The sequence below is a fragment of the Neophocaena asiaeorientalis genome, unplaced genomic scaffold (assembly GCF_003031525.2).
Source record: "Neophocaena asiaeorientalis asiaeorientalis breed wild unplaced genomic scaffold, Neophocaena_asiaeorientalis_V1.1 scaffold634, whole genome shotgun sequence".
Lineage (NCBI taxonomy): Eukaryota > Metazoa > Chordata > Mammalia > Artiodactyla > Phocoenidae > Neophocaena > Neophocaena asiaeorientalis.
In genome coordinates, this window is record NW_020173971.1 from 580,200 (window position 1) to 602,751 (window position 22,552).

The following is a 22,552-nucleotide window of genomic DNA, read 5'->3' on the forward strand; positions in this document are numbered from 1 at the left end:
TGTTTTTTGGTTTATGGATGGAATATGAAAGGAGAAAAGCCAGTTAGTATTTCACAAATGTGGCATATAGTAGAAGCTTTTGTACGTAATGTGATCTGTACGGGTGATGATGGTTGGTTAATTGATCTCAAGCTTGGTATCCTTAAAAATGACATGTACCTTAGAGCATTTTAGTCTACATTATGTTCATTCTGTGACTTTTTTTTTGATAAAGCTTTTAGTGTTAGTCTGGTGATGAGAAGTCTACATTATTTTTCTTTCCTGAAACATGCCCATGTTTTACCTTCAGAGTTTCAGCTTTGGTTTCTTTGAAGTGGAGAGAGAACTTAAGATACATGCAGAGCATTCTCAGTATAGCAGTGTGCTAGACTTGTGTGATTCCGCCGTCTTTTATGTATATCTTACAATTTTTTAGTGACTCATCTTGATAGGAACTTAATTTTCATAGAATTTCTATATATTCACATTGTATCCCTTTATATAATATTTAAATTGCATAATTACAGTACAAGTACACTTGGAATGAATATATTTGGTCACAAACACAGCTGACTTCTTAATAAGTATACAGCCTAACTGGGAGCAGAAGAGTGCGGGGTGATTAGAATAGTTTACTAGCTCAGAGCTGAGTGTTTTGAGTGCTAATGGTATGTTTTATAGATGGAAAGGAGAAGGTCTGAGATTGTCCATTTGGGCACTGGAAGTCAGAAAAGGGAGCTTTCACTGGCATGTTTTGGGGCTCTTACTCAAAGCTTATGGATTTTTACTTTTGACAGTTAATATTGCTCACTACTTTCCAAGTTAGTACTTGAACAAATCTTAATTAGGAGAGATGAAAAGATACAATGCCGACCCTTCAGGGGTTTAATATGATGTTGTTGGAGACATGATATGCATAGTGTTTTGTGAGAACCCAGAGAGTGAGTTCCTGTTACATATTGAGGGAGAGAGGAAAAGCTTTCAAGAAGATGTGGCACTTGTGTCTAAATTCTGCAGAACCATCAGTATTAGGCGAGGAGGAAAGGTGCAGGTAGGTTAGGTACAGGGCATGTGCAAAGGTGTAGATGTATGGACAAATATGGCGTAATTGTTATTGCTGTAGTGAATACTGATGTGCCCCCAGTGGTGGGATGTGCCACCAGCAGCAGGATGGTAGAATGGTGTCTTGTACACATTTCATGCTACAAGTATTTGAAAGAAAGTATGAACGTTGCGAAAGAGAGAGGCCAAATCACAGTAGACCCCTTGTGCCATGCTATGAAACCAAAGTTTATCCTGAAATGAGTCTTCAGAGTGTCTTAAGCAGAACAGTGATGTGATGAGATTTGCTTTAGAAAAATTTCCCTCTGGAAGCAGGGGGAAGAAGGAGTAAAATTTCAGTCAGGGATACCAGTTAGGAGACTTGGAATAAACCAGATGAGAAACTAGGGACGGCCCAAATTAAAGCTTTCGAGCATTGTGAGCAAAGGGAACTAATGAATTTAGACGTTTTTAGGACGTAGAATTGACAGGCCTCGGTGACAGAGTGCCTGGCAGGGTGAAGGGCAGGGAGGATGCTGGTGTGACCCGTAGGTTTGCAGGATGGCTAGAGTCTAGAGTGGTGAACTGAGAGAAAAAGCCTTCTATTTGTGACTCCTCTAGTGCTTAACACAATACAGGGCATGCTGTTTATTGCTTACTTTCCTATTTGACGAAAATACATGTTTATTAGTCCCGATTTGAGTGCATAATCTTTTATAACTCTAGGAGGCCATGGAATGCAGGTGTGAAAAATAATTGTGGAATTGAAATCAAATTATGTTTAAGCCTCTTTAATGCTTGAAATGTTATAAAATTACAAGCTTGAGCAAAAAAATTTGACATCAGAGAATAAGGTGGAAATACTGTCTTTAAAATTACCAACTTTTTTAAAAAAATTAATTTTATTTATTTTTGGCTGCCTTGGGTCTTCGTTGCTGCGTGCAGGCTTTCTCTAGTTGCGGCCAGCGGAGGCTACTCTTCGTAGCAGTGCGCGTGCTTCTTGTTGTGGTGGCTTCTCTTGTTGCTGAGCACGGGCTCTAGGTGCACAGGCTTCAGTAGTTGTGGCTCGCGGACTCCAGAGCGCAGGCTCAGTAGTTGTGGCGCACGGGCTTAGTTGCTCCGCAGCATGTGGGATCTTCCTGGACCGGGGCTCGAACCCGTGTCCCCTTGCATTGGCAGGCGGATTCTTAACCACCGCACCACCAGGGAAGCCCTAAAATTCCCAACTTCTTTGTGTAATTTCTTTCTTAATATTTTATCTTCTGAATAACTGACATCTTGATTCACAGAGTGACTCAGTATCATAACAGACAAGATGCTAATTCTCTTTCTTAGAGTAAACTCTCTAAGTCGTTGGTAGTATAGCAGAGGTTATTGTATAGACCTTGATAACTTACTGCAGACTAGGCTCTGTCATTCGAAGATAAATGACATTCTCCTTTTCAAAGATGATGAATACATTTTTATATGTATGTAAAAATAAATTAATCGGGACCATGACTTCCAGTAGTGACATCCTTTATAGCATGTCACATACTACTTTGGGAGTATCAGTAAAATGCTAGGTGACATAATTTTTCTCTTGCCTTTGGTTGTCCCCTCCTTCCCCTTCTCCTTCGTCTTACTTACTAGCAAATCCTGTCTCCTGTGCTTCTGACATATATATCCCATATGCTTCCCTCTCCTTTATTTCTAGTCTGGTCCAAATCTCACCATACAGACGTCTCACACTGGTCTTCATGCTTGCATTCTTGTTTTCCATGCCACCTTCCTGAATCCCTTCTCTTTATAGTAGCCGGAGTCCTCTTTTAAAAGTGTAAGTCATGTTCTGCTTAAAGCCCTCTAGTGGCTTCCCAATGCACTTGGAGTAAAATCCTAACTCCTCCCTGTGGCTCAGATATTACCTCCGCAGAGAGTCCTCCTGGTGGAAAAATTAATGAATGCTATGGGAGGAGGGAGCAATTAATTCTGGCTTTGGGGGCTCCACAAAGACTTAACAGAAGGAATGGTATTTGATCCAGATCTTGATGATCCAGTTCTTGAGTAGGATTTTGTTAAATGAAATTATGTACTGAACGAGAATGTAAACAATGCCTACTCTGTGCCTAGGCACTGCATATTCATGCTTTCTTTGACAAGTAATGGTTACTTTGAAAGGAAGTTGCTATTTTCAAAGACTTGGCTTTATTGCAATCTCAGTAAACAGCATAGACAAGAATAGCCAAGGGATCCTTACTCTGCTTAAATACCAGGAGCCATTTCATTCACAGGTAACCTATAAAAATGAAATTGGGCCAGCATTTTCTACCATCATATATACCTGTTCAGGAAATTTGACTATATTCAGAAATGAATTTTTACAAAGCCACAAAATTGGATTGTAGTGTCATGGTTTTTATACTTTTTTAAAAAATCAGCTGTCTTTAGCCTTCTAATGCCATATTTCATTTTTTAAAAAACCAAAATTAACATCAGGAAAATGAGGTAATAATCAATTACATATACCATTTGCATTTGGTCATAAAATGAAATTTTTGTTTATAACTAATTTACTGCCTGGTCTTCACAAAAGTACAGCTCAGTGATTTACTAATTTAATCTTTTATGTGCTTCCTTTACTGACTCAGAATGTTGAAGGCTTACTAGGTATTCATTTTGAGCCTTGTTATAATTCAGATAGAATGATAATATAAAGATTATAAAATTTTTGTCTTTTTTGCTGTGCTTGTTTAGATCTTTATTTTCTTTAATTTTTTCCCCTTTTTGACTCTTCAGTAGCTGTGGTTCTTAAATCTTGCCTTCCTTCCATGTTACTTTTCCCTGAAAAACTGCACATACGTGAATTTCTGAAATTTCATCATTTCAGTAATTCACTCATTGACTTTCTCATCTAAAAATCCTCCTAGATAAAGTTGGAAATTCTTACCAGAAGAACCTCTAGCTGACCTGTCACTGCTCTGGTGCTTGTATAGATACCAACGTACAGGCAGTTCTGTTGTGACTCAGGCCAGTCATATAGTCATACATATAAAGCAGGCGGGCTTATAAGTATTTCACTGGGCCAGGGAGAAATGGAAGAAAAAAAAAAAGTGGGCAATGTAGAGAATTGTATGGAAAGCTAATTATTATATTTATAGTATATTACATTGTATTTATTTTGAGATTTTAAGTTCCAAAATATCTTCATTTTAGTAAGTTATGCTGGTCCCCTACCTTACCCTGAAATCTCCTACCTGGCAAGTAGGCCAAAATACTGTCAACCCTGTTCTGTACTGATTCATCCAGTCGGTTTTTGAAGTTTATGGGTTTGTAAAATCCAAAACTGGGTACCACTAGCTTATTTTGTGCATACCTGTAATTTGGAGTTGGTATATTGAGTGGGAGTTTTCTTCTCAAATCAACAGTCTGTTCTCTCTTTTTTTTGTTTTTTTGCGGTACGTGGGCCTCTCACTGTTGTGGAGCACAGGCTCCAGATGCGCAGGCTCAGCGGCCATGGCTCACGGGCCCAGCCGCTCCGCAGCATGTGGGATCTTCCCGGACTGGGGCACGAACCCGTGTCCCCTGCATCGGCAGGCGGACTCTCAACCACTGCGCCACCAGGGAAGCCCTGTTCTCTTATTTTTTTGATACAAACTGGGTGTCCAACAATTCAACTGAATTCAAACACTGACTTTCTGGAATTAGTACAAGATGCCATAGGTTGAGGGCTCAGTCCCAGAAGACTGCTCCCACTTAGACCTGGCTGCTGTCAACTGCAAAAAAAAATTACAACGTGACAGTAGTGAGTTAAGTAGTGAGTAAGTTTTATCTGGGGCCAAATGGGAACTATAGCCTGGGAGACAGCTTCTCAGAAAGCTCTGGGGAACTGTTCCGAAAAGATAAGGGGGGGGTCAGTATCTGTGTGATTTTGGCGAAGGAGGATCAAGGAGGATCAGTGAAGCACACATTTTGGCAGAAGGTTGCTGCTAGTCACGAGGAGCAGATGTCTCTGTTAATGATTTTAGTGCTTTTCTAGATGTGAGAAGATGCAAGAAATTGGGCTCTTAAAGTCTTCTGAAAATCTCTTAACTGTCTGAAGGCCTGTTCTGCCAGTTTTCCCCAGACCACAGAGCGCCTCATTCCTGATCTCCGCCCCGAACTCCTTTCACCGGGTGTTGAAGGTCAGCGACTCCAGTGGCTTAGTGAGAACCAGATGGAAAGTGACAGTTTTTAGTTGGCACTGCCAGTGGGGTACTTAGGTTACGCACACTTAGGCCCGGGTGACTACAAATTCGGGGGTTCCCAAGACTCCCCTTCAGCCTCAATAATTTGTTAAAATGATTCCCAGAGCTCAGGAAGGTGTTTTACTTACCATTACTGGTTTATCATAAAGGATACAACTCAGAAACAGCCAGGTGGAAGAGATGTATAGGGCAAGGAATAGAGAGCTTCTAGGCCCTCTCTAGGCATGCCACCCAACCAGCACCTGGATGTGAGCTCGATTGGGTGTTTTTACGGAGATTTCATCATGTAGGAATGATTGATTAAATCATTGGCCGTTGCGAGTGAGACCAGTCTGCGGCCCTTCTCTCCTCCCCAGAGGTGGTGAAGGGGTGAGACTGAACATTTCTACCCTCTGATCTTGGCTTTGTATGGAAGCCTAGAGTAATCTCATTAGCATACCAAAGACACTCTTACTGCTCAGGAGACGCCAAGCGTTTTAGGAGCTCTGTTCCAGGAACCTGACAAAGACCAAATATATTTTGTTATACCATAGGATGTGTGTCTCTAGTTGAGAGGTCCTCAGGTGTGTGGAAAGGAATGGAAAGACTTGGCTTGGTCGCTAAGAGCCCACTGGACAGTGCCATTCCTTCCTGGCTGGGCCTTGATTTGGCTTCTCTGAGTGCCGGATGCCTTGTAGAACTACAGGGTTGTTTGGGTCTTAGCTTGTATCTTCACAGCTTGCTGCATAACCTGCGTGGCTCTGACTATACCTCCAGTAACACTTCAGCTCTTACCCACATCTTATTTTTTTCTTCCCTTTAACCTTGGCTTCTTTTGGTGCTTCTTGGTTTTGTTTAGAGTTCTATTTGTATCCTTAACATCTCAGTTTGAAGATTTCTTTTCATCTTCATTAGAAAACTAATCAACCAGTTTTTGTATTTTTGGCCTTTCTTGGCTACTTTGATACGTTCATTTAGAGGTGTCTTTGTTTCTGTGGTTATAGGGAAATTGAAGTGACTAGACATTTGCTTGCTGACTAAGTGGTTTATATATATCTTGAATAATTAAGCATTAGTCAGAGCTATTCAGTTAACTCGGTACTTCAGTAATTTGGAATGTCTCCGGCATCCCACTGTAGAGCAATGAGGAAGAAAAAGGTGGAGGAGAAAGTTGGGACATTTTATTTAACTCTCCTGGTTTTAGATTTCCTGTGTATCTTTTTTTTTTTTTTTTTTTTGAGGCATGGAATAACCTGATTTACAAAATAGGGGTTCAACTATTGCTTTAGCTTCTATGATCCCAGCGGAACTTCTTGAAGAGACATTATTTCTTGAACCTTGGGGAAACATCGTGTATGTCCAAAAACATTAATTTTTGAACTGGAAAATACTGTTCTGTATTAATTTACAGATTTGTTTATTGAGTTGTTATTTACAGTTAGTAAATTTGTTTCTTGGATTGTATGCTGTAAGAGGCACTTTGCCTTAGCTTGTTTCTTTCTATAGGGTTATGTAAATTTTGTCCCTTAACAAGTATTTTTGTTGTGAGCGTTGAAGAGATTTCAACTGCTGTGCTGACAAAGGCTCTTTAATCAAGCTTTTAAAAATAATTCAAGCTTTAGTCATTGCCTCGTTTTTACTCCCAGAACTAATTTACTAAAAAAAATTCGGTGCAGCATAAAAATTTAGACAGTACCACTGGGTTTATTTCAGTGTTTGTTGCTGCACAGGTATTGTTACAAGTTTTTGTAAGATTTAGCTAATGGAAAATTACAAGCGTTTATAACCCCACCGTTCGGGGTGGGTTTATTGTCCGGTGCTGTGACCTCTTTAGGTGTCATCAGGTCACACAAGTCTAGTAAAGCACATACATATACTGTTGAGAGATCAAGTCACACAACAAGTCTAGTAAAGCACATACATACACTGTTGAGAGATGGGCCAGAAGTGTGGGTAAGCAGGGAGGGCATGAAAGCGACTGTTTCCCAGGGTGTTGGGGAAGGACCCACATGATTTACTGTTTAAAATCTTGAAGGCTAAAATTGGTGGAATGAGCAGTGCTTTCGTTAAAAGATGGGGTTGGATGAGCTACTTAGCATCTCCATTAACAGCTGCTTAAGCAAGCATCAAGATAAGTCTTCTATATGAAGACTGAGTCATTTTAATTCGGTTAATAGTCAGCATGGAGTTACTATACCTGTTCTGTAGTTCACTTTTGGTATTTCATTTTTAAAAAATAACATATGGTATAAAATAAAGTAAAATTCCAATCAGTCTTTTTTGCCCAGTATTATTTTGGAATATATTTGAAAGATGAAACTATTGCTTAATATAGAATTAAGATCATCTCTACATTTTATTTATTCATGTATCTCAGTTTCACTTGGTAACAGATAATTGAGATGAAGCTGAGATTTAAAGATTCTATCATGGAATTGGTCTTCTTTTCTTCAATATTTATTTGTGAAGCTTAGAATTTAACATCTAGAAGAATCCTTAGAAATCATCTTATTTTACTTCTTCATTTTTAAGTGAAGAAATTTGAAACATAAGATGTTATCTTGCCTGAGTGGAGAGTCAGGGACTGACTGTCTCAGTCACTGGGCTGTCCATTGATAGCTAGTGACCACTCCATATCTCAAGGGGCAGAAGAGCCTAGCAGAACTTGTTATATAGACCTTGAAGCAAGCCTGATGATAAAAGTAATTTTGCCAGTAAAGAGAGGTAATCACAAACAGTTCACCAATATTATAAACATATGTATACAGTTAAATAATGATTAATTTATATTTGTAGTTATATTCAATTTAATGCGTTTATTAGATCCTCAGATTTAGAAGAAAATGTTTCTTCTATCTAAGTGCTCTTTGTGGATCCTGATCTCTTTCTGGTCCCTCATTACAGTTCATTTTTTGGTCTATCTTCCCCATCAGACTCTACCCATAAGAGCAGGAAGCCTCTGTCTTGTTCATTGTTTCTGTTTCTAGCACCCAGTAAAGCACTAATTGTTGACCAACTGCTCGGTTAGCTAACTCTGGTTTATATGGCTATGTGGGAAGCTTAGCATATTTTAAGTCTCTTAAAAGTTTGCTTTTCTTCCCCCCCACCCCAGTGAACAGAGTATCTGTCAGGCAAGAGCTGCTGTGATGGTTTACGATGATGCCAATAAAAAGTGGGTGCCAGCTGGTGGTTCAACCGGGTTCAGCAGAGTTCATATATATCATCATACAGGCAACAACACATTCAGAGTGGTGGGCAGGAAGATTCAGGACCATCAGGTAAGGGTCTATTAAATTCTTAACGTTATCTAGTATTACACAAGGACTTGATACATTCAGTAAAATAAAGAAGTACTTTAAAATTATAGACAAAAGAGTTTCTATGGGACAAAGGATATAGGTTTGCCTTCCCACCCTCTCCACCTTTTATAAAGCCTGAATTTAGATGAGGATTTAGAACTAATTGTTCAAGAATATAAATCTGAGTTTTTCAGTTATGAATATTCTTTAGATGCTTTGGCCTTCAAACTAGCTAGGTTTTGGAATCCAAAGTAAATTGAAGACAAACTAAAATGTGAAATACACTTAAGTAGCAGAGTGTGTTTAAGGAATTCATTTCCCACCAAAGGTATGGGGTTTGGGATTATAGTAAAGAGTTCAAAATGTAAGTAGTTTCATAAAATATTGTTAAATTCATATACGATAGAAAAATTGTAGGTATTAAGGTTGACGGAATAGTTAGGCTTTTGTAATTCATGTCTGCCATGACAACTAAGCTTTTACTGATTCCCTGCTCTGGATTTCTTAGAAAGGTGACTGGATTATCTGATTACTCGAGTTCTTGAGCCTTAACAGATCAGGAGCAGTAGATAGAGGAAAATACAAATAGGGTCTTGCTAGCATTAAGTACATGCTAATAGCAGTGAGAACTTTTATAAAGAACAGATTTACAGAATACTTTTTTTTGGTTCTGGTAAGATGGTAAAATCAACCAACGTTAAACATATGCAGGGGAAATGTAACACATCTCCAGCTGAGTTCTTACAAGGTAGGTCCCTGCATTTCCACTAGGAGACAGGGTGGTGTAGTGTGGGGTGGCCAGATGCTGCAGCAGCCCTGTGTTTTGGGATGGAGATTATGAACTGGTAGTATCCAGGGACTTAGATTTTGTGGCCTGTGAGAGGCTGGGCTTTGAAACCAGTATCTCTGCCTAAAGCTGAGCCTCTTCAAGGGGCTGCACACCATAAAAAGAGGACTTAGAAAAATCTTCCGAATCAGCACAGGTAGGCAAAGGAGTTTGTTTCTTTCTGAGCTGGTTTAGGAGCTCCTCTGAAAAATGGGAACCTCCAACTTCACTTACACAGCTCCAGTCGAGAAACTAACCAGTACTGGTTGCAGGCCAGTGAAGCTCCTAGGGCACCTGGCAAAAACAAATGCATTGCTCCCCTGGAGAGGAACTTCTAAAGACCTGAATCAGTTTGCCGAAAGGCAGGTCACTGAATTTAGCAAGTGTAACTATTAGTACTAACTGTCCCAGCCTGCCCTCTGTCCTCTCAGGCTCCCTTCTCTTTCCTGTGCCCTCGCCCCCTACCCTGTTCTTTCTCCTCCCTAGCCTCCCTCCTTTTGCTCTCTGTGCCTGTTGCTCAGCCCTTCTCTGGTCTCCAGTCTCTGTACCAAGAACCCTCTCTCCCTGGGGGGTATCCAGGTCGTTCTGAATACTTTCTCTCCCCTTTGTCTTTCCTCCAGCAAAGTGTCCCAGCGGTGAGTTAGGCCAGAGACAAATTGAATACTTCCTAAGATGCTACTATAGAGAAAAACTGGAAACTGGACGACTAGAACTTTGTAGAAATTATCGAACATTTTAAACACAACATTCCGAACTAGTAGCTGTAAAATAAATTTTTGGTAAATTCAGTGAATTGGTCATTTGATAACACTGATGACCAAACCTAAAAGTATCTAAATATTGGCAAAAAATAAAATGAATATTTAAAAATAGTTGGATCAAATCATTATTTGTAAACTTGAAATGAATATAATGTTATATGTCAGTTATACCTCAACTGAAAAAAAAATTAGAAATCTGTGTAAGTCAGGAAATTTCCATATGAAATACTGAAATTTTTATTCATAAGGGAAGTAAACTATCCTATGACTTCCAGTTTTGACAAATGGAGAGTTTCTTAAAATACTGGCAGTTTAAAAACGCACTTCTAAATAAATCGTGACACTAAGATGGAATCATTATGAAGGTTAGAAAATGTTTAAAAATTAAGAAAAACCAACCTGGATCTGAATGACAAGATATTACATATAGAAACCTGTGGGATGTCTAAGTTGTCCGTAGATGGACCACCCACCCCCTGTCCCCCCGTTTATTCTCATATCTGCGAATCTGTTTCTGTTTTGTCATGTTTGTTTGTTTTGTTTTTTAGATGCCTCATGTAAGTGAAATCGTAGCGTATTTGTCTTTCTTTGTCTGACTTTTTCAGCATGGTACCCTCTAGGTAGATGGACAAATCTTAATGGCATATAATAAGCAAACCCCAAAAAGCAGAAGGAAATACTAAAAATAAAAGAAAAAGTAACTAATAAATAGAAATTATTAACACAAAAACTGCTTCCCTGAATAAATTGGCAGAATCAAACAAAAAAATTAAGTTATAAATAAACAATATTAGGGTTGGAAAGAGATGTCACTATAGTTATAGTAAGGAAATAAATTATAATATTATGAACAGCTTTATACTAATAAATGGGCCATTTTGTAGAAAAATATAATTTACCACACCTGGCAGAAAAGTATAGCAATATAATAGACCTCAATCATAAAATGTATCAGTAGTTAATAATCTACCCACAAAATTAAAAAAAAAAAGGAGGGCATCCAGAGCATTTATAAACAAAATCTAAAAACCTTCAAGCTATTACCTGTTTTATGCAAACAGTTCTAAAGAAGAGTGTTTTATGAGGCTAGTATAATTTTGATGTCTGAGACATAGAAGAGCCATTTGAGAGAGGAAACGTATAAGCATGTTTCACTTAAGAACATTGATATAGATATAAGAGTCCTCAGTAAGATATTAGCTGACCAAATGCAACAATGTATATGGGGGAAAAAAAAGACCACCAACTTGACCAAATAGGATTTATCTCTTTATCTCAGTAATGTAAGGATAGTTTAACATTAGATAACCTATTAATTTGCTAGGAGAAAACCTGTAAGAAACAAGAGTCTCAGAAAAAGCATTGATAAAATTAAAATCCATACATAATAATTCTCAGCGTGTTTGGCATAAAAATGAGTTTTCTTAAGCTGATAAGGATGAATAATCCAATCATATAGCAAACATCTTACAAGATAGTTCAATGTTGGAAGGATTTCCATTAAACTCAGGAATAAGTTTGAGGATTTCAGCTTTAATCATCTTCATTTAGTATTGCAGAAGAGGTAACCTAGTAATATGAAGATGAAGAAATAGAAGCAATAAGGATTGAAAAGGAAGAAACAGAACTGACCTTATTCGCTGATGATATAATTGTCTACGTAAAAAATTCCCAAGAGTATCTGCAGATAAAATATTAGAACTAATAAGATTGTTCAGCAAGATTGCTGGATATAACATCAGTATATAAAAATCAGTAGCATTTGAGCTTCCCTGGTGGCGCAGTGGTTGAGAGTCTGCCTGCCAATGCAGGGGACACGGGTTCGAGCCCTGGTATGGGAAGATCCCACATGCCGCAGAGCTACTGGACCCGTGAGCCACAACTACTGAGCCTGCGCGTCTGGAGCCTGTGCTCTGCAACAAGAGAGGCCACGATAGTGAGAGGCCAGCGCACCGTGATGAAGAGTGGCCCCCGCTTGCTGCAACTAGAGAAAGCCCTCGCGCAGAAACGAAGACCCAACACAGCCAAAAATAAATAATAAAAATAAATAAGTTAATAATAAAAAAAAATCAGTAGCATTTTTCTAGAACTAACGATAAGCAAATTGAAAATATAATTTTATACAGATACTGCTTAAAGTAACAAAAATGATAAAGTACCTAAGAATAAATCTAATAAATAATTGGTTTCTTTTCATTCCAGAGTACCTTTTTTCATTTCTTAATGGTTATCAGTCTGTTCTTAGTAGAAACATATTAGTATAATTCATTAAACAACATCTAAACTTTCTGTACTAAGAGCCATTAAAAACAATGACCCACCATTTATTTGTAAAATTGAGTATGTACAAATTATATACATGTATATGAAAAGCTACCATTTTTCTCCTTAATACTTGAGTGCTTATTATGTTCTAGGCATTGTAGTTAGGTTTTATATAGATAATAATTCCTGACCTTGAAGAGCAATGAAGTAAAGAAATGGGATATTATGCATATAAGGAAAACAGTACAGTTAGTTGTTTCATTTATGACAAATCATTGTACAGTGAGGGCATAAAAGAATGATCACTTTGTTGAGAAGATGGGGAAGAGGGTTGTGGATGACTTCATAGACAAGATAAGCTATTGAGCCACGTCAGAAGGAAGTATAGATGTTTACATGCACGGTTTAATCTGTTATGATCAGGCTAAAAATGGATGGTGTGCGTAGGATGGAAATCACTAATCTAGATGCAAGCTCATTGGGTTTGAAGTATTAGGATTATGAAGAAGTCCAAACTTGATAACATCCTTAGTGGACATCCAATAAACAGTTATTATTAAATGAAGGTATATGCATCCCCCTTGACTTGGAAAGCTTTTTGAGATTATACAGCTTTTTTTTTTTTTTTTTGCGGTATCAGGCCTCTTACCGTTGTGGCCTCTCCCGTTGCGGAGCACAGGCTCCGGATGCGCAGGCTCAGCGGCCATGGCTCACGGGTCTAGCCGCTCCGCAGCATGTGGGATCTTTCCAGACCGGGGCACGAACCCGTGTCCCCTGCATTGGCAGGCGGACTCCCAACCACTGCACCACCAGGGAAGCCCCGAGATTATACAGCTTTGTCAATCCTTGAAAGTTAGAATCGAGTGAAATAATTTGTTCACATTTTTAAATTTCTATATTGGAAAAAGTGATCTAATGATTTAGATAATTCTCTTTTGATTCCAGTAATATTTTCCTCAACTTTTTCTAATATTCCGTCACTGAACAAGTTGAAAAAGTGAACATAACTATCTGTTTTTGCCTGCCCTTTTAATCTATTTGCCAAGCAGGGATATATATAGATTTGCCTTAAAATTTGGTTTATAATTTTCTGGTAATGTTAAATTCTAGCTTTGGGTTTCTAGTAGCTAAGGATTTGTGACCTCCCCACCCCCCTAGCCCAATATGTGTAGAAATCATATGGTAAGAGGCGATCCTATCTTTTTAATTGTAGTAAAAATAACAAAAGTTACCATTTTAACCATTTTTAATGCACAGTTCAGTGACATTAAATACATTCATATTGTTGTGCTGTACCCATCACTGCTATTCATCTCCAGAACTTTTTCATCCTCCCAAACTGAAACTCTGAACCCTTTAAACAATAATTTTCCATTTCCCTCTACCCATAACCCCTGGCAACCTCCATTCCCCATTCTATTTTTATGAATTTTACTATTCTAGGCATTTCAAATAATTGGAATCATACAATATTTGACCTTTTATATCTGACTTATTTCACTTAGCGTAACATATTTAAATGATTATATTTTAAAAATTATTGTCAAGTTTGGGTATTGGTGGATGAGGTAATTTAGATAGAGCCTCTCTCTGTGAACCAAAACAGTTGGACAGAATATTTAAAAGAAAAAAGTCTATTTGGAGAGCTTACATGGCAGTGAAGAATTATGGGTCCATGACCTAAAAGCAGAAAGAACCAGACAAGTGAGCCCAGCTTGGGACGTATGTTTACCTGGAAGCACATATCAGTTTTGAAAGAGGGGACTGAGTAGCTGAACAGAGCTTTTGGAAGATCCCTGGGACTAGTAGAACAAAAATTATAAGTTAGGGCCTGCTAATGAGGGGAGGGTTGTCTTGGTAATCCCTCAGGCCATGATTTGGGACCCAGAAGCCCCATACCCTGGGGAAGAAGTTTGACTCATAAGTAGACTGGCATTTACAGGAACTGATACTCAGCCTCTAATGACATTTTAATCACTTTTGGATTAAGGTAATTTGAGATTGTTAGTTTCCCTAGCTGCTTGTCAGAAACAAATGTAAATCTTTTGTTAGTTTCCCTAGCTGCTTGTCAGAAACAAATGTAAATCTTTTGTTAGTTTCCCTAGCTGCTTGTCAGAAACAAATGTAAATCTTTTGTTAGTTTCCCTAGCTGCTTGTCAGAAACAAATGTAAATCTTCCCTGGAAAAATAGAACACCATTGTAGGCCTCAAAATTTCCATATAGTTGTCCATAGACAATGTCTGGCATTCAGTCAAAATAACCAGAATGCTACGAGACAAGAGGAACAGTAATAGAACAGACCCACTGGGAATCCAGTTAATGGGCTTACCAGAAATTGACTTTAAAATAACTGTGCTTAGGGCTTCCCTGGTGGTGCAGTGGTTGAGAGTCCGCCTGCCGATGCAGGGGACATGGGTTCATGCCCCGGTCCGGGAGGATCCCACATGCCGCAGAGCGGCTGGGCCTGCGCCTCTGGAGCCTGTGCTCCGCAACAGTGAGAGGCCCCCGTACCGCAAAAAAAATACAAAATAAAATAACTGTGCTTAATATATTCAAGGAAATAAAAGATAAGATTGAGAATTTCAGTAGAGAACCGGAAACTTTTTTGAAAAAAGAGCCAAATGGAAATGTTGGAATTGAAAAATAACTGCTATTAACAACTCAGTGATGGGTTCTACAACAAATTAGAAGCCACTAAAAAGAATTAGTAAACGGGAATATAAATCAGAAGGAACTATTCAGTCTGAAGCTGTGATGTTCTGAGAGAGAAAAATATGGACATGTGAAAAAGCTTAAGAGACATAGGAAATACAGTAAAAAATATAAGGTATACACATATGTTATTGGAGTCCCAGAGGAGAGGAGAGAATGGGGCAGGAGCAGTAATTGAAGACATAATAGTGAACAAGAATTTTCAGAAGTGATGAAAGGACATCAACTTAGAAATGCTGTAAATCTTAAATGGGATAAATACAAAGAAAACCACATATAAACCCATCATATTAAAATCACTGTAAACTAAATTCAAGGTGAAACTCTTTAGAGCAGTCAGTGAAAAAAGGACAACTTTAAAGAAGCAACAATAAACTGTCAGCTCACTTCTCGGTAGAAACAACAAAAACTTAAGAAGAGACAGATTGCAAAGAACTAAAAGAAAATACGTGGCCACTTAAAGTTCCAAACCTGATACAAATAGTCTTCAAAAATCAAGGTGAGGACTTCCCTGGTGGCGCAGTGGTTGAGAGTCTGCCTGCCGATGCAGGGGACACGGGTTCGTGCCCCAGTCCGGGAAGATCCCACATGCCGCGGAGCGGCTGGGCCCGTGAGCCATGGACGCTGAGCCTGTGCGTCCAGAGCCTGTGCTCTGCAACGGAGAGGCCACAGCAGTGAGAGGCCTGTGTACCGAGGGAAAAAAAAAAAAAAAATCAAGGTGAAACAAAGGTATTTTCTTACAAGCCAAAATGGAGATAATTCATCACCAGGAAATCTGCTTTGAATGAAATTCTAAGGGGTGTTCTTCAAGATCAGAAATGGTCCGAACAGAAGCTTGGAGAGGGCAGAAGGAATAAAGAGCAATAGAAAATGTAACTATTGGGTAAATCTTAAATGATCATCAACTGTATAAGACTACTAATAATGTTTTATGGGGTTTAAAATATCAATGGAATTAAAACACCTGATAAAACTAGTGTACGACTCCTAGGATGGGCATTGGAAGAAAGGGAATGTTATTGGAGATCAAGTATTGTAAGTCCTTGTATTGTTGAGGTAAAGATAAAAATACTAGTTTTTATTTGTCTTTGATAAGTTTAAGGTACCTGTTGTAATCTCTAGGGCAACCACTAAAACAACAGTGAAAACATGTATAACTAGCAAGCTAATAGAGGGGACAATAATAACTCTAAAAGTATGGTAGATTTAGACCCAAATTTATATATAATTTACATTAAATGTAAATGGACTGAACACTACAATTAAAAGCAGAGACTGGCAGATTGGATAAGTAACACAAAATTGATAGTATAAAATTATAGCTGCACACAAGGGACTGAGAACAGCCAAAGCAATATTGAGGAGGAGAACAAAGTAGGAGGACATACTCTAGTGGCTATCAAGACTTACTATAAAACTACAATAATTAAGGCACTGATGTTGGATCTAAGATAGGCATATTGGCTAGTAGAACAAAATAGAGCCATTTAGTCACTTCATTTATGAAAAAGGTAAACCTGCAGCAAATTAATAGATAGTGCTGCATCAACTGGACAGCCATATTGAAACAAAAAGGAAACTTGAACCTTATATCATACTATAGGCATAAATCAATTCCAGTTGTATTGGAGATGTAAATATGGAAGTTAATACAATAAAGCTTCTATAAAATAATATGGGGATAATCTTTTCATGACTTGGGATTGAGAAACATTTCTTAAACAGGTTACAAAAAAGCATTAACTATAAAGAAAAAAGATTGTGAATTTGGACTGAATAAAAGTTAAGAACTCCTGTTCATCAAAAGACACATTCAGAGAGTGAAAAGGCAAGTCACAAAATGGAAGAAGTATTTGTAACACATAACTGATGATCCCAACAGTGAGATCATCTAGAATATGTAAAGGACTCTTACAAATCAATAAAGAAAAAGACGGACAACTCAGTAGGAAAATGGGCAAGAGATTTAGTTTAAGCAGGTATTCATAAAAGAAGATCTCTAGATAGCCATTAAAACATGAAAAGGTGCTAAATCTCAGTATTAATCGGGGAAATGCTAACTAGAACCACAACGATGTAGTATTCATACCCAGCAGAATTGCTGAAGTAAAGACTTGACTATACCAGTTACAATGTTGTACTGTATGTGCAGGTGTGCAAGCTTTTGTATACTGCTGGGGGAGTGAAAATTGATAGGACCGAATTGGAAAGCTACTTTGAGTTTTCTACTAAAGTTGAACATACATGTATGGCTTGTAACAGGTCCACTCCTGGGTATGTGCCCAACAGAAATGTGTGCTCATTTGGTGGACATTTGGTAGGATGTTTATAACATTGTTATTTTTAGTAACACCAAGCTGGAAATAATCCAGATGTTCATTAATGGGAAAATGGGTGAATAAACATGATTTGTACAATGGGATACCATAGAGCAATGAAAAAGAATAAACCACAAGTACATGCAACAAATAGATACCTCTCATAAATAATTTTGAGAGAAAGATGGCAGATAAATTACAATATGTATTGTGTAAGTCCATTTATATAAAATCCCCAAACCTACAAAACTGACCTTTGATGTTAGAGGTAGGACTAATACCTTTTGGGAGGCGGGAGGAGTTGAGGAGGAGGTTTTTGATGTTAATGTCCTATTTCTTGGTTAGGGTTTTGGCTACATGGGAGCAATCACTGAGATACATGCTTATGTTTTATACACTTTCTGAATTATACCTCAGTAAACATGTTCAAATATATTTAATGAGGGATATAGATTTTCTTTCGTTTTGCTGATTTACTCTTTTAAGGCCAAACCGTTGTAACTATCAGACAGCCTAACGTCCATCAGACTGTTACTTCTGCAGACTAATTTTACTTTAGATAATTGTTTTAACCCTTTTTTGCCAAGGTGTGTCAGGAGCAGGTTTGAATGAATATGTCCAATCAGGCTTTGTTGACGTTGTTGATTTTGCCAATTATTAGCTTGACTATAAAAAGAATTACTGTCTTTTAGGTCGTGATAAATTGTGCCATTCCTAAAGGGTTGAAGTACAATCAAGCTACACAGACCTTCCACCAATGGCGGGATGCTAGACAGGTGTATGGTCTTAACTTTGGCAGCAAAGAAGATGCCAATGTCTTCGCAAGTGCCATGATGCATGCCTTAGAAGTGTTGAATTCACAGGAAACAGGTAGGGTGTCCTCTGGTTACTTGTTTTCTTGAACTGAAGTGTCATGTATATATTAAACCAAATCTTTTCTGACCAACTTTTAAACCATGTATGTATTTGAAGTGATTCTTGAATTTCTCTTGTTTTCTACAAAAATGTGAACTTTTGGTTGTTGATGATAAACGTGTACTATAAAAGGATAATCTTATGAGACTGTTAGTAATGTTTTAACCTTCTCATTTGAAGTTATTTAGTTTGTTTATTCCGATCTAGAACCTCAACTTTCATTGCAAGGACATGAGACCCAGAGAATATGCAGTGGATTGAATATGCATATTTGTCATCATCTTATTTTTTATGAAAAAACACATGTTATCTCAAACATCTTTTTTAAGCCACTACTGAACTTCAAGTAGGACTATCTACTTCCTAGTAGATAAAATTCTATAAGTTGTTTGAAGATTTTTTGGAGTGCCCTCAGGTGGTACAAGCCATGAATTGCATGTCCTCTGACACTGCATCGTGGTCAGAAAGATGTGTAGAAATAATTCACATTATTTTAAAAAAACACAGGATTTAAAACTGTGTATGTATCAGAGGTGAGCTCTGTTTTTATTTTGGCTTAAAAAAATAGGAAAAAAGATACCAATTTGTGGTTCTCTCTTTGGGGAGATTTTTATAATCAGAAAATTAAGGTTATAATAAAACAACACATATGATTACTCTTGTCTTTGTGTATTTAGTAGCAATCTTATTATATAAGCATGCCATAAATAAAATTTATATATTTTAAGAGGAAGGACTTATATTAAAATTTGGTATTTTGTTGAAGGTATAGAATTTCAAAACCTGTTATAGATACTTTAAATTTTATACCTTGCCCTATTCTAAAAAGGATTGAAACATCTAGCCCATGTGTTAGTCTATTTCACATATGAATTTCAGAGTAAGAAAACCCTTTGGAATCTTGCTAAAACTACATTATGCCTATAGGTAGTTTATATTAGATTTTCTTTTGAGGAAATTAGTATCTCTATAAATAATTTGTACATAACTCATATCTTATCTATTTTGAGAAGATAAATCACTGGAACTTTCAGTAAGTCTAGAAAATAGCATAGAAAAGTCTGCTCGTATGTACAGTCTTGTATGTAGATCATCTAAGTCATTGTACTTTTCTTTCAGTCATCAGTATTTTATCAACATTCTCCTGTAGGTATAGAATTGCTTTTCTGTTGCCATAGTTTTACTATAAGGAAGCAACTCTAATTGTGGTTCTTAATATCTTAATTAAATAGATCAACTACATAATAAATAATTAAAGGACCAAACTTTAGATCTAAGAGCATATGTATGACAATAATGTTTGGCTTCTCCGTGTTTGGAACAATGTAACATTACTTTTATTTCTGAACCTTCAAAAGAGTATCCATGGATATTGGGAATTAAATGTTACTAATTTAAAGTGGTTAAAATTATTATTGTTCATCTTGTCATCAATTTTTTTTAACCAATTGGAAAAGATTGTTTTTATTGGCGTATAGTCATACAATTTGTTTTCAAAGTGCAAATGCTAACTAATGTTTTTTCCTTCTGATCTTGACCTTTTGAAATTAATGAGTCTTAACGTGGAGAGACTCAATTACATTCTCTATTGTAAAATTTCCACATTATAGAAAGTTTAGTAAATGGGAAGATCGCCCATCATCTCATTAGCTACACAAGCATTTTGGTAAGGCAGAAAAATTGAATAGATTCTTCTCAGATAATTTTGAAGCTTTATTCTCTTCTCTGTCACAGTCTCAACTTATCATGGGCTGAGGAAAGAGAGAATGGTGGAAGAAGTTGGTCCATCCTAGCCATCTCCTTGCATCATGGCCCCAGTCACTGGCAAAGGAACTTTTGGTTCTGTAGCTTTTTCATCAGAGAAGACAAAGAAAGCACATAAAATGGCTGATGTTCTTTATAATCTGATTTATTTAGAAAATGACTGTTTTTGTAAATTACTGTAGTTAAACACTGTCTCTGATTTTTGATAGCATTCATTGGCTTGGCAGTGGAGGCATAGGAGGATTTAGATGATATGAATCAGAAGTGTCCTCGGGAAAGGATATAAACTTTTCTGTAGATCTCTGAAGTAGGATAGGTATGTACCCCACCCAAGAGTTATTCAGTGGGCCCCTCCTATCCACCTAAACAAACATACCCAATAATGTCACCTCTCATCTTGAACATCTTTTCCCCTTCCACAGCTGTTTGCTTTGGGTTCATAGCCAATTCCTTGCTAAAACCATCTATTCTCTTCTTGCCAAAACCAAGTTGGGAAAGCTTAACTCTTGCATGTCCCTCCTTAAGCAAACAGTGAACCCCATAAATCTCTGATCAGAAGTGAAAGAAACAAACTTATTCATAAAGGTAAAGTAACTACAGCTATTAGTCTTTTTTACTTAGTGTTTTATCACTTTTTAAAACCAGTTTTCCATATTGAATGCTTCTGGCTTTTTTGTTTACTGGGTGTTAATGTATTATTCGTTGAATATTGGTTAGTCCTTCTTAGTGGTGTTCAGGCATTTTTAAGTTATGGACACCCTTGTTCAAACAAAATCTTTTTCAGATGCTCAGTTCATATACAGAACACTCCCCACAAAACAAAAACAAACCTCCAGAGCTTCTCTGATTAATGTAGGAGTTGGAAGACCATAACCACTGGGGCACCTATGTACCCTAGAGCAGGATTTGGAAATTACTAACCCATCTTCTCTGCCAAAATCAAAAATTGCACAATTCTCCCTTCCTCTTTCCCTTGACCCCCACGTCTCTAAATCCTCAAGCAAAATTTTTAAATTAAGAAAAAACAGCTTTTTCTGTAGCTAGTCATAATGACCTTTAAAAGGTGCTCTGTGTACATGTTTAATATTTCCATTTCTTTCACGAAAAGGGTGGGTGGCAGGAATGTTTTCCTTTATTTTGTTTTTAACTTGATGTGCAAGTATCTAATATACTGGAAGGTACAGGAGGTGCTAAATACAGTGAGTTATATTTGGAATTTAAAAAACGCAAGTCACATGTTCTAACATTTTTGAAGAAGAGTTGAATTAGTGCTTTCTTTTATACCAAAAGCTGCAGTTTATCCGTTTCCTTTGTCTAATGGAAATGGACTCAAATAAGTACATTCAAAATGCGTTATCCCGCCTGATATTTTTGATTTCTGTTTTATTAAGTACATTTATAGCAGTTTTGCAGATAATAGTTATGGATTATGTAAAATGTAGTCAGTCCTTTTCATGATTAGTGGATGTGAACTTGCACAATCTATTTCATTTTGAAAAAGATTTAAGTCACTTGAAAAGGAAATAATTTTTAAATTCCATTTTTTTAAAAGGAAAATCGTATTAGAGTTCAGTAAGATTATTCTACTATTGTTCTACTGAACCAAGATTAAGCATACCTTTATAAGAGGAAAACCTTAAAATATTTTACCATTAACTAAGACTGCTTTTGCTGGATTTTGTTTTATATCTATTGAAAGCAAGATATCCTCCTGTTGGAAATTTTCTTTAGACTTGGTAATTAAATATTTATAAAGACTGAGATTCCATTCATTTTTTAACTGTTAATTTGGTCTGATAAACCTTTCACTGTGCATTTGTATGAGTTTTATCTTAGCATTTTTTAATCTTTTTGAGATATGTTTTGGAATTAAATGGATTTAAAATATCTCAAAAAGTTTCTAGAAATACTTTATATGTTTTATAGTGACAGTTATTTTTCATTCTTCCAGAGTGCCAGTATTCATGGGAGCAATATTAAGGTTATATCACAGAAACCATCAAACAGGTTTTGAGCGTAGGTCCTGTGCTAGGCACTGGGAATAAAGCTAACATGATAAGGCCTATCCCTTGCCTTCCAGGATTTCACAGCAAAATTAGAATTCGGTTTGTAAAATGCTGTGAATGAAGTATGCAGAAGAAAATTCTAGGGTAAAGGAAAGTTTTGAAGAGAAGGTGATGCTTGAGCTATGTTTTAAAGAATGAGTAGGTGATAGAAGAACATTCTGGATTGGCTTGGAGGCATGAGAACCCGGAGCAGCTGGGAAACAAGCGGGTGATGTTGTGGCTTGGGCACGAGAGTTTCTATTGGGGGAGGGAAGTCACAAGAGATAAGACGGGGAAGGACCTTGTATTCTTGCTGAGGGGTGTGCAACTCATGATGTTGTCTGCCGTACGGTCTTCAAAGGGTGCTGAATAAATGTTTGATGTGATCAGGTTTGTGCTTCAGGACAGAAGTGATGGATTGGTG

At 37.3% G+C, this 22,552-nt stretch overlaps 1 protein-coding gene across 1 annotated transcript in view; it reads left to right on the plus strand.

Moving 5' to 3' along the window:
- Positions 1-22,552, plus strand: part of ENAH (ENAH actin regulator) — a 158,086-nt gene that overhangs the window by 72,365 nt on the left and 63,169 nt on the right. The window contains exons 2-3 of the mRNA XM_024753165.1: positions 8,335-8,500; positions 18,097-18,274. Coding sequence (XP_024608933.1) covers positions 8,335-8,500; positions 18,097-18,274 — 344 coding nt within the window. The remainder of the gene's footprint in view (positions 1-8,334; positions 8,501-18,096; positions 18,275-22,552) is intronic.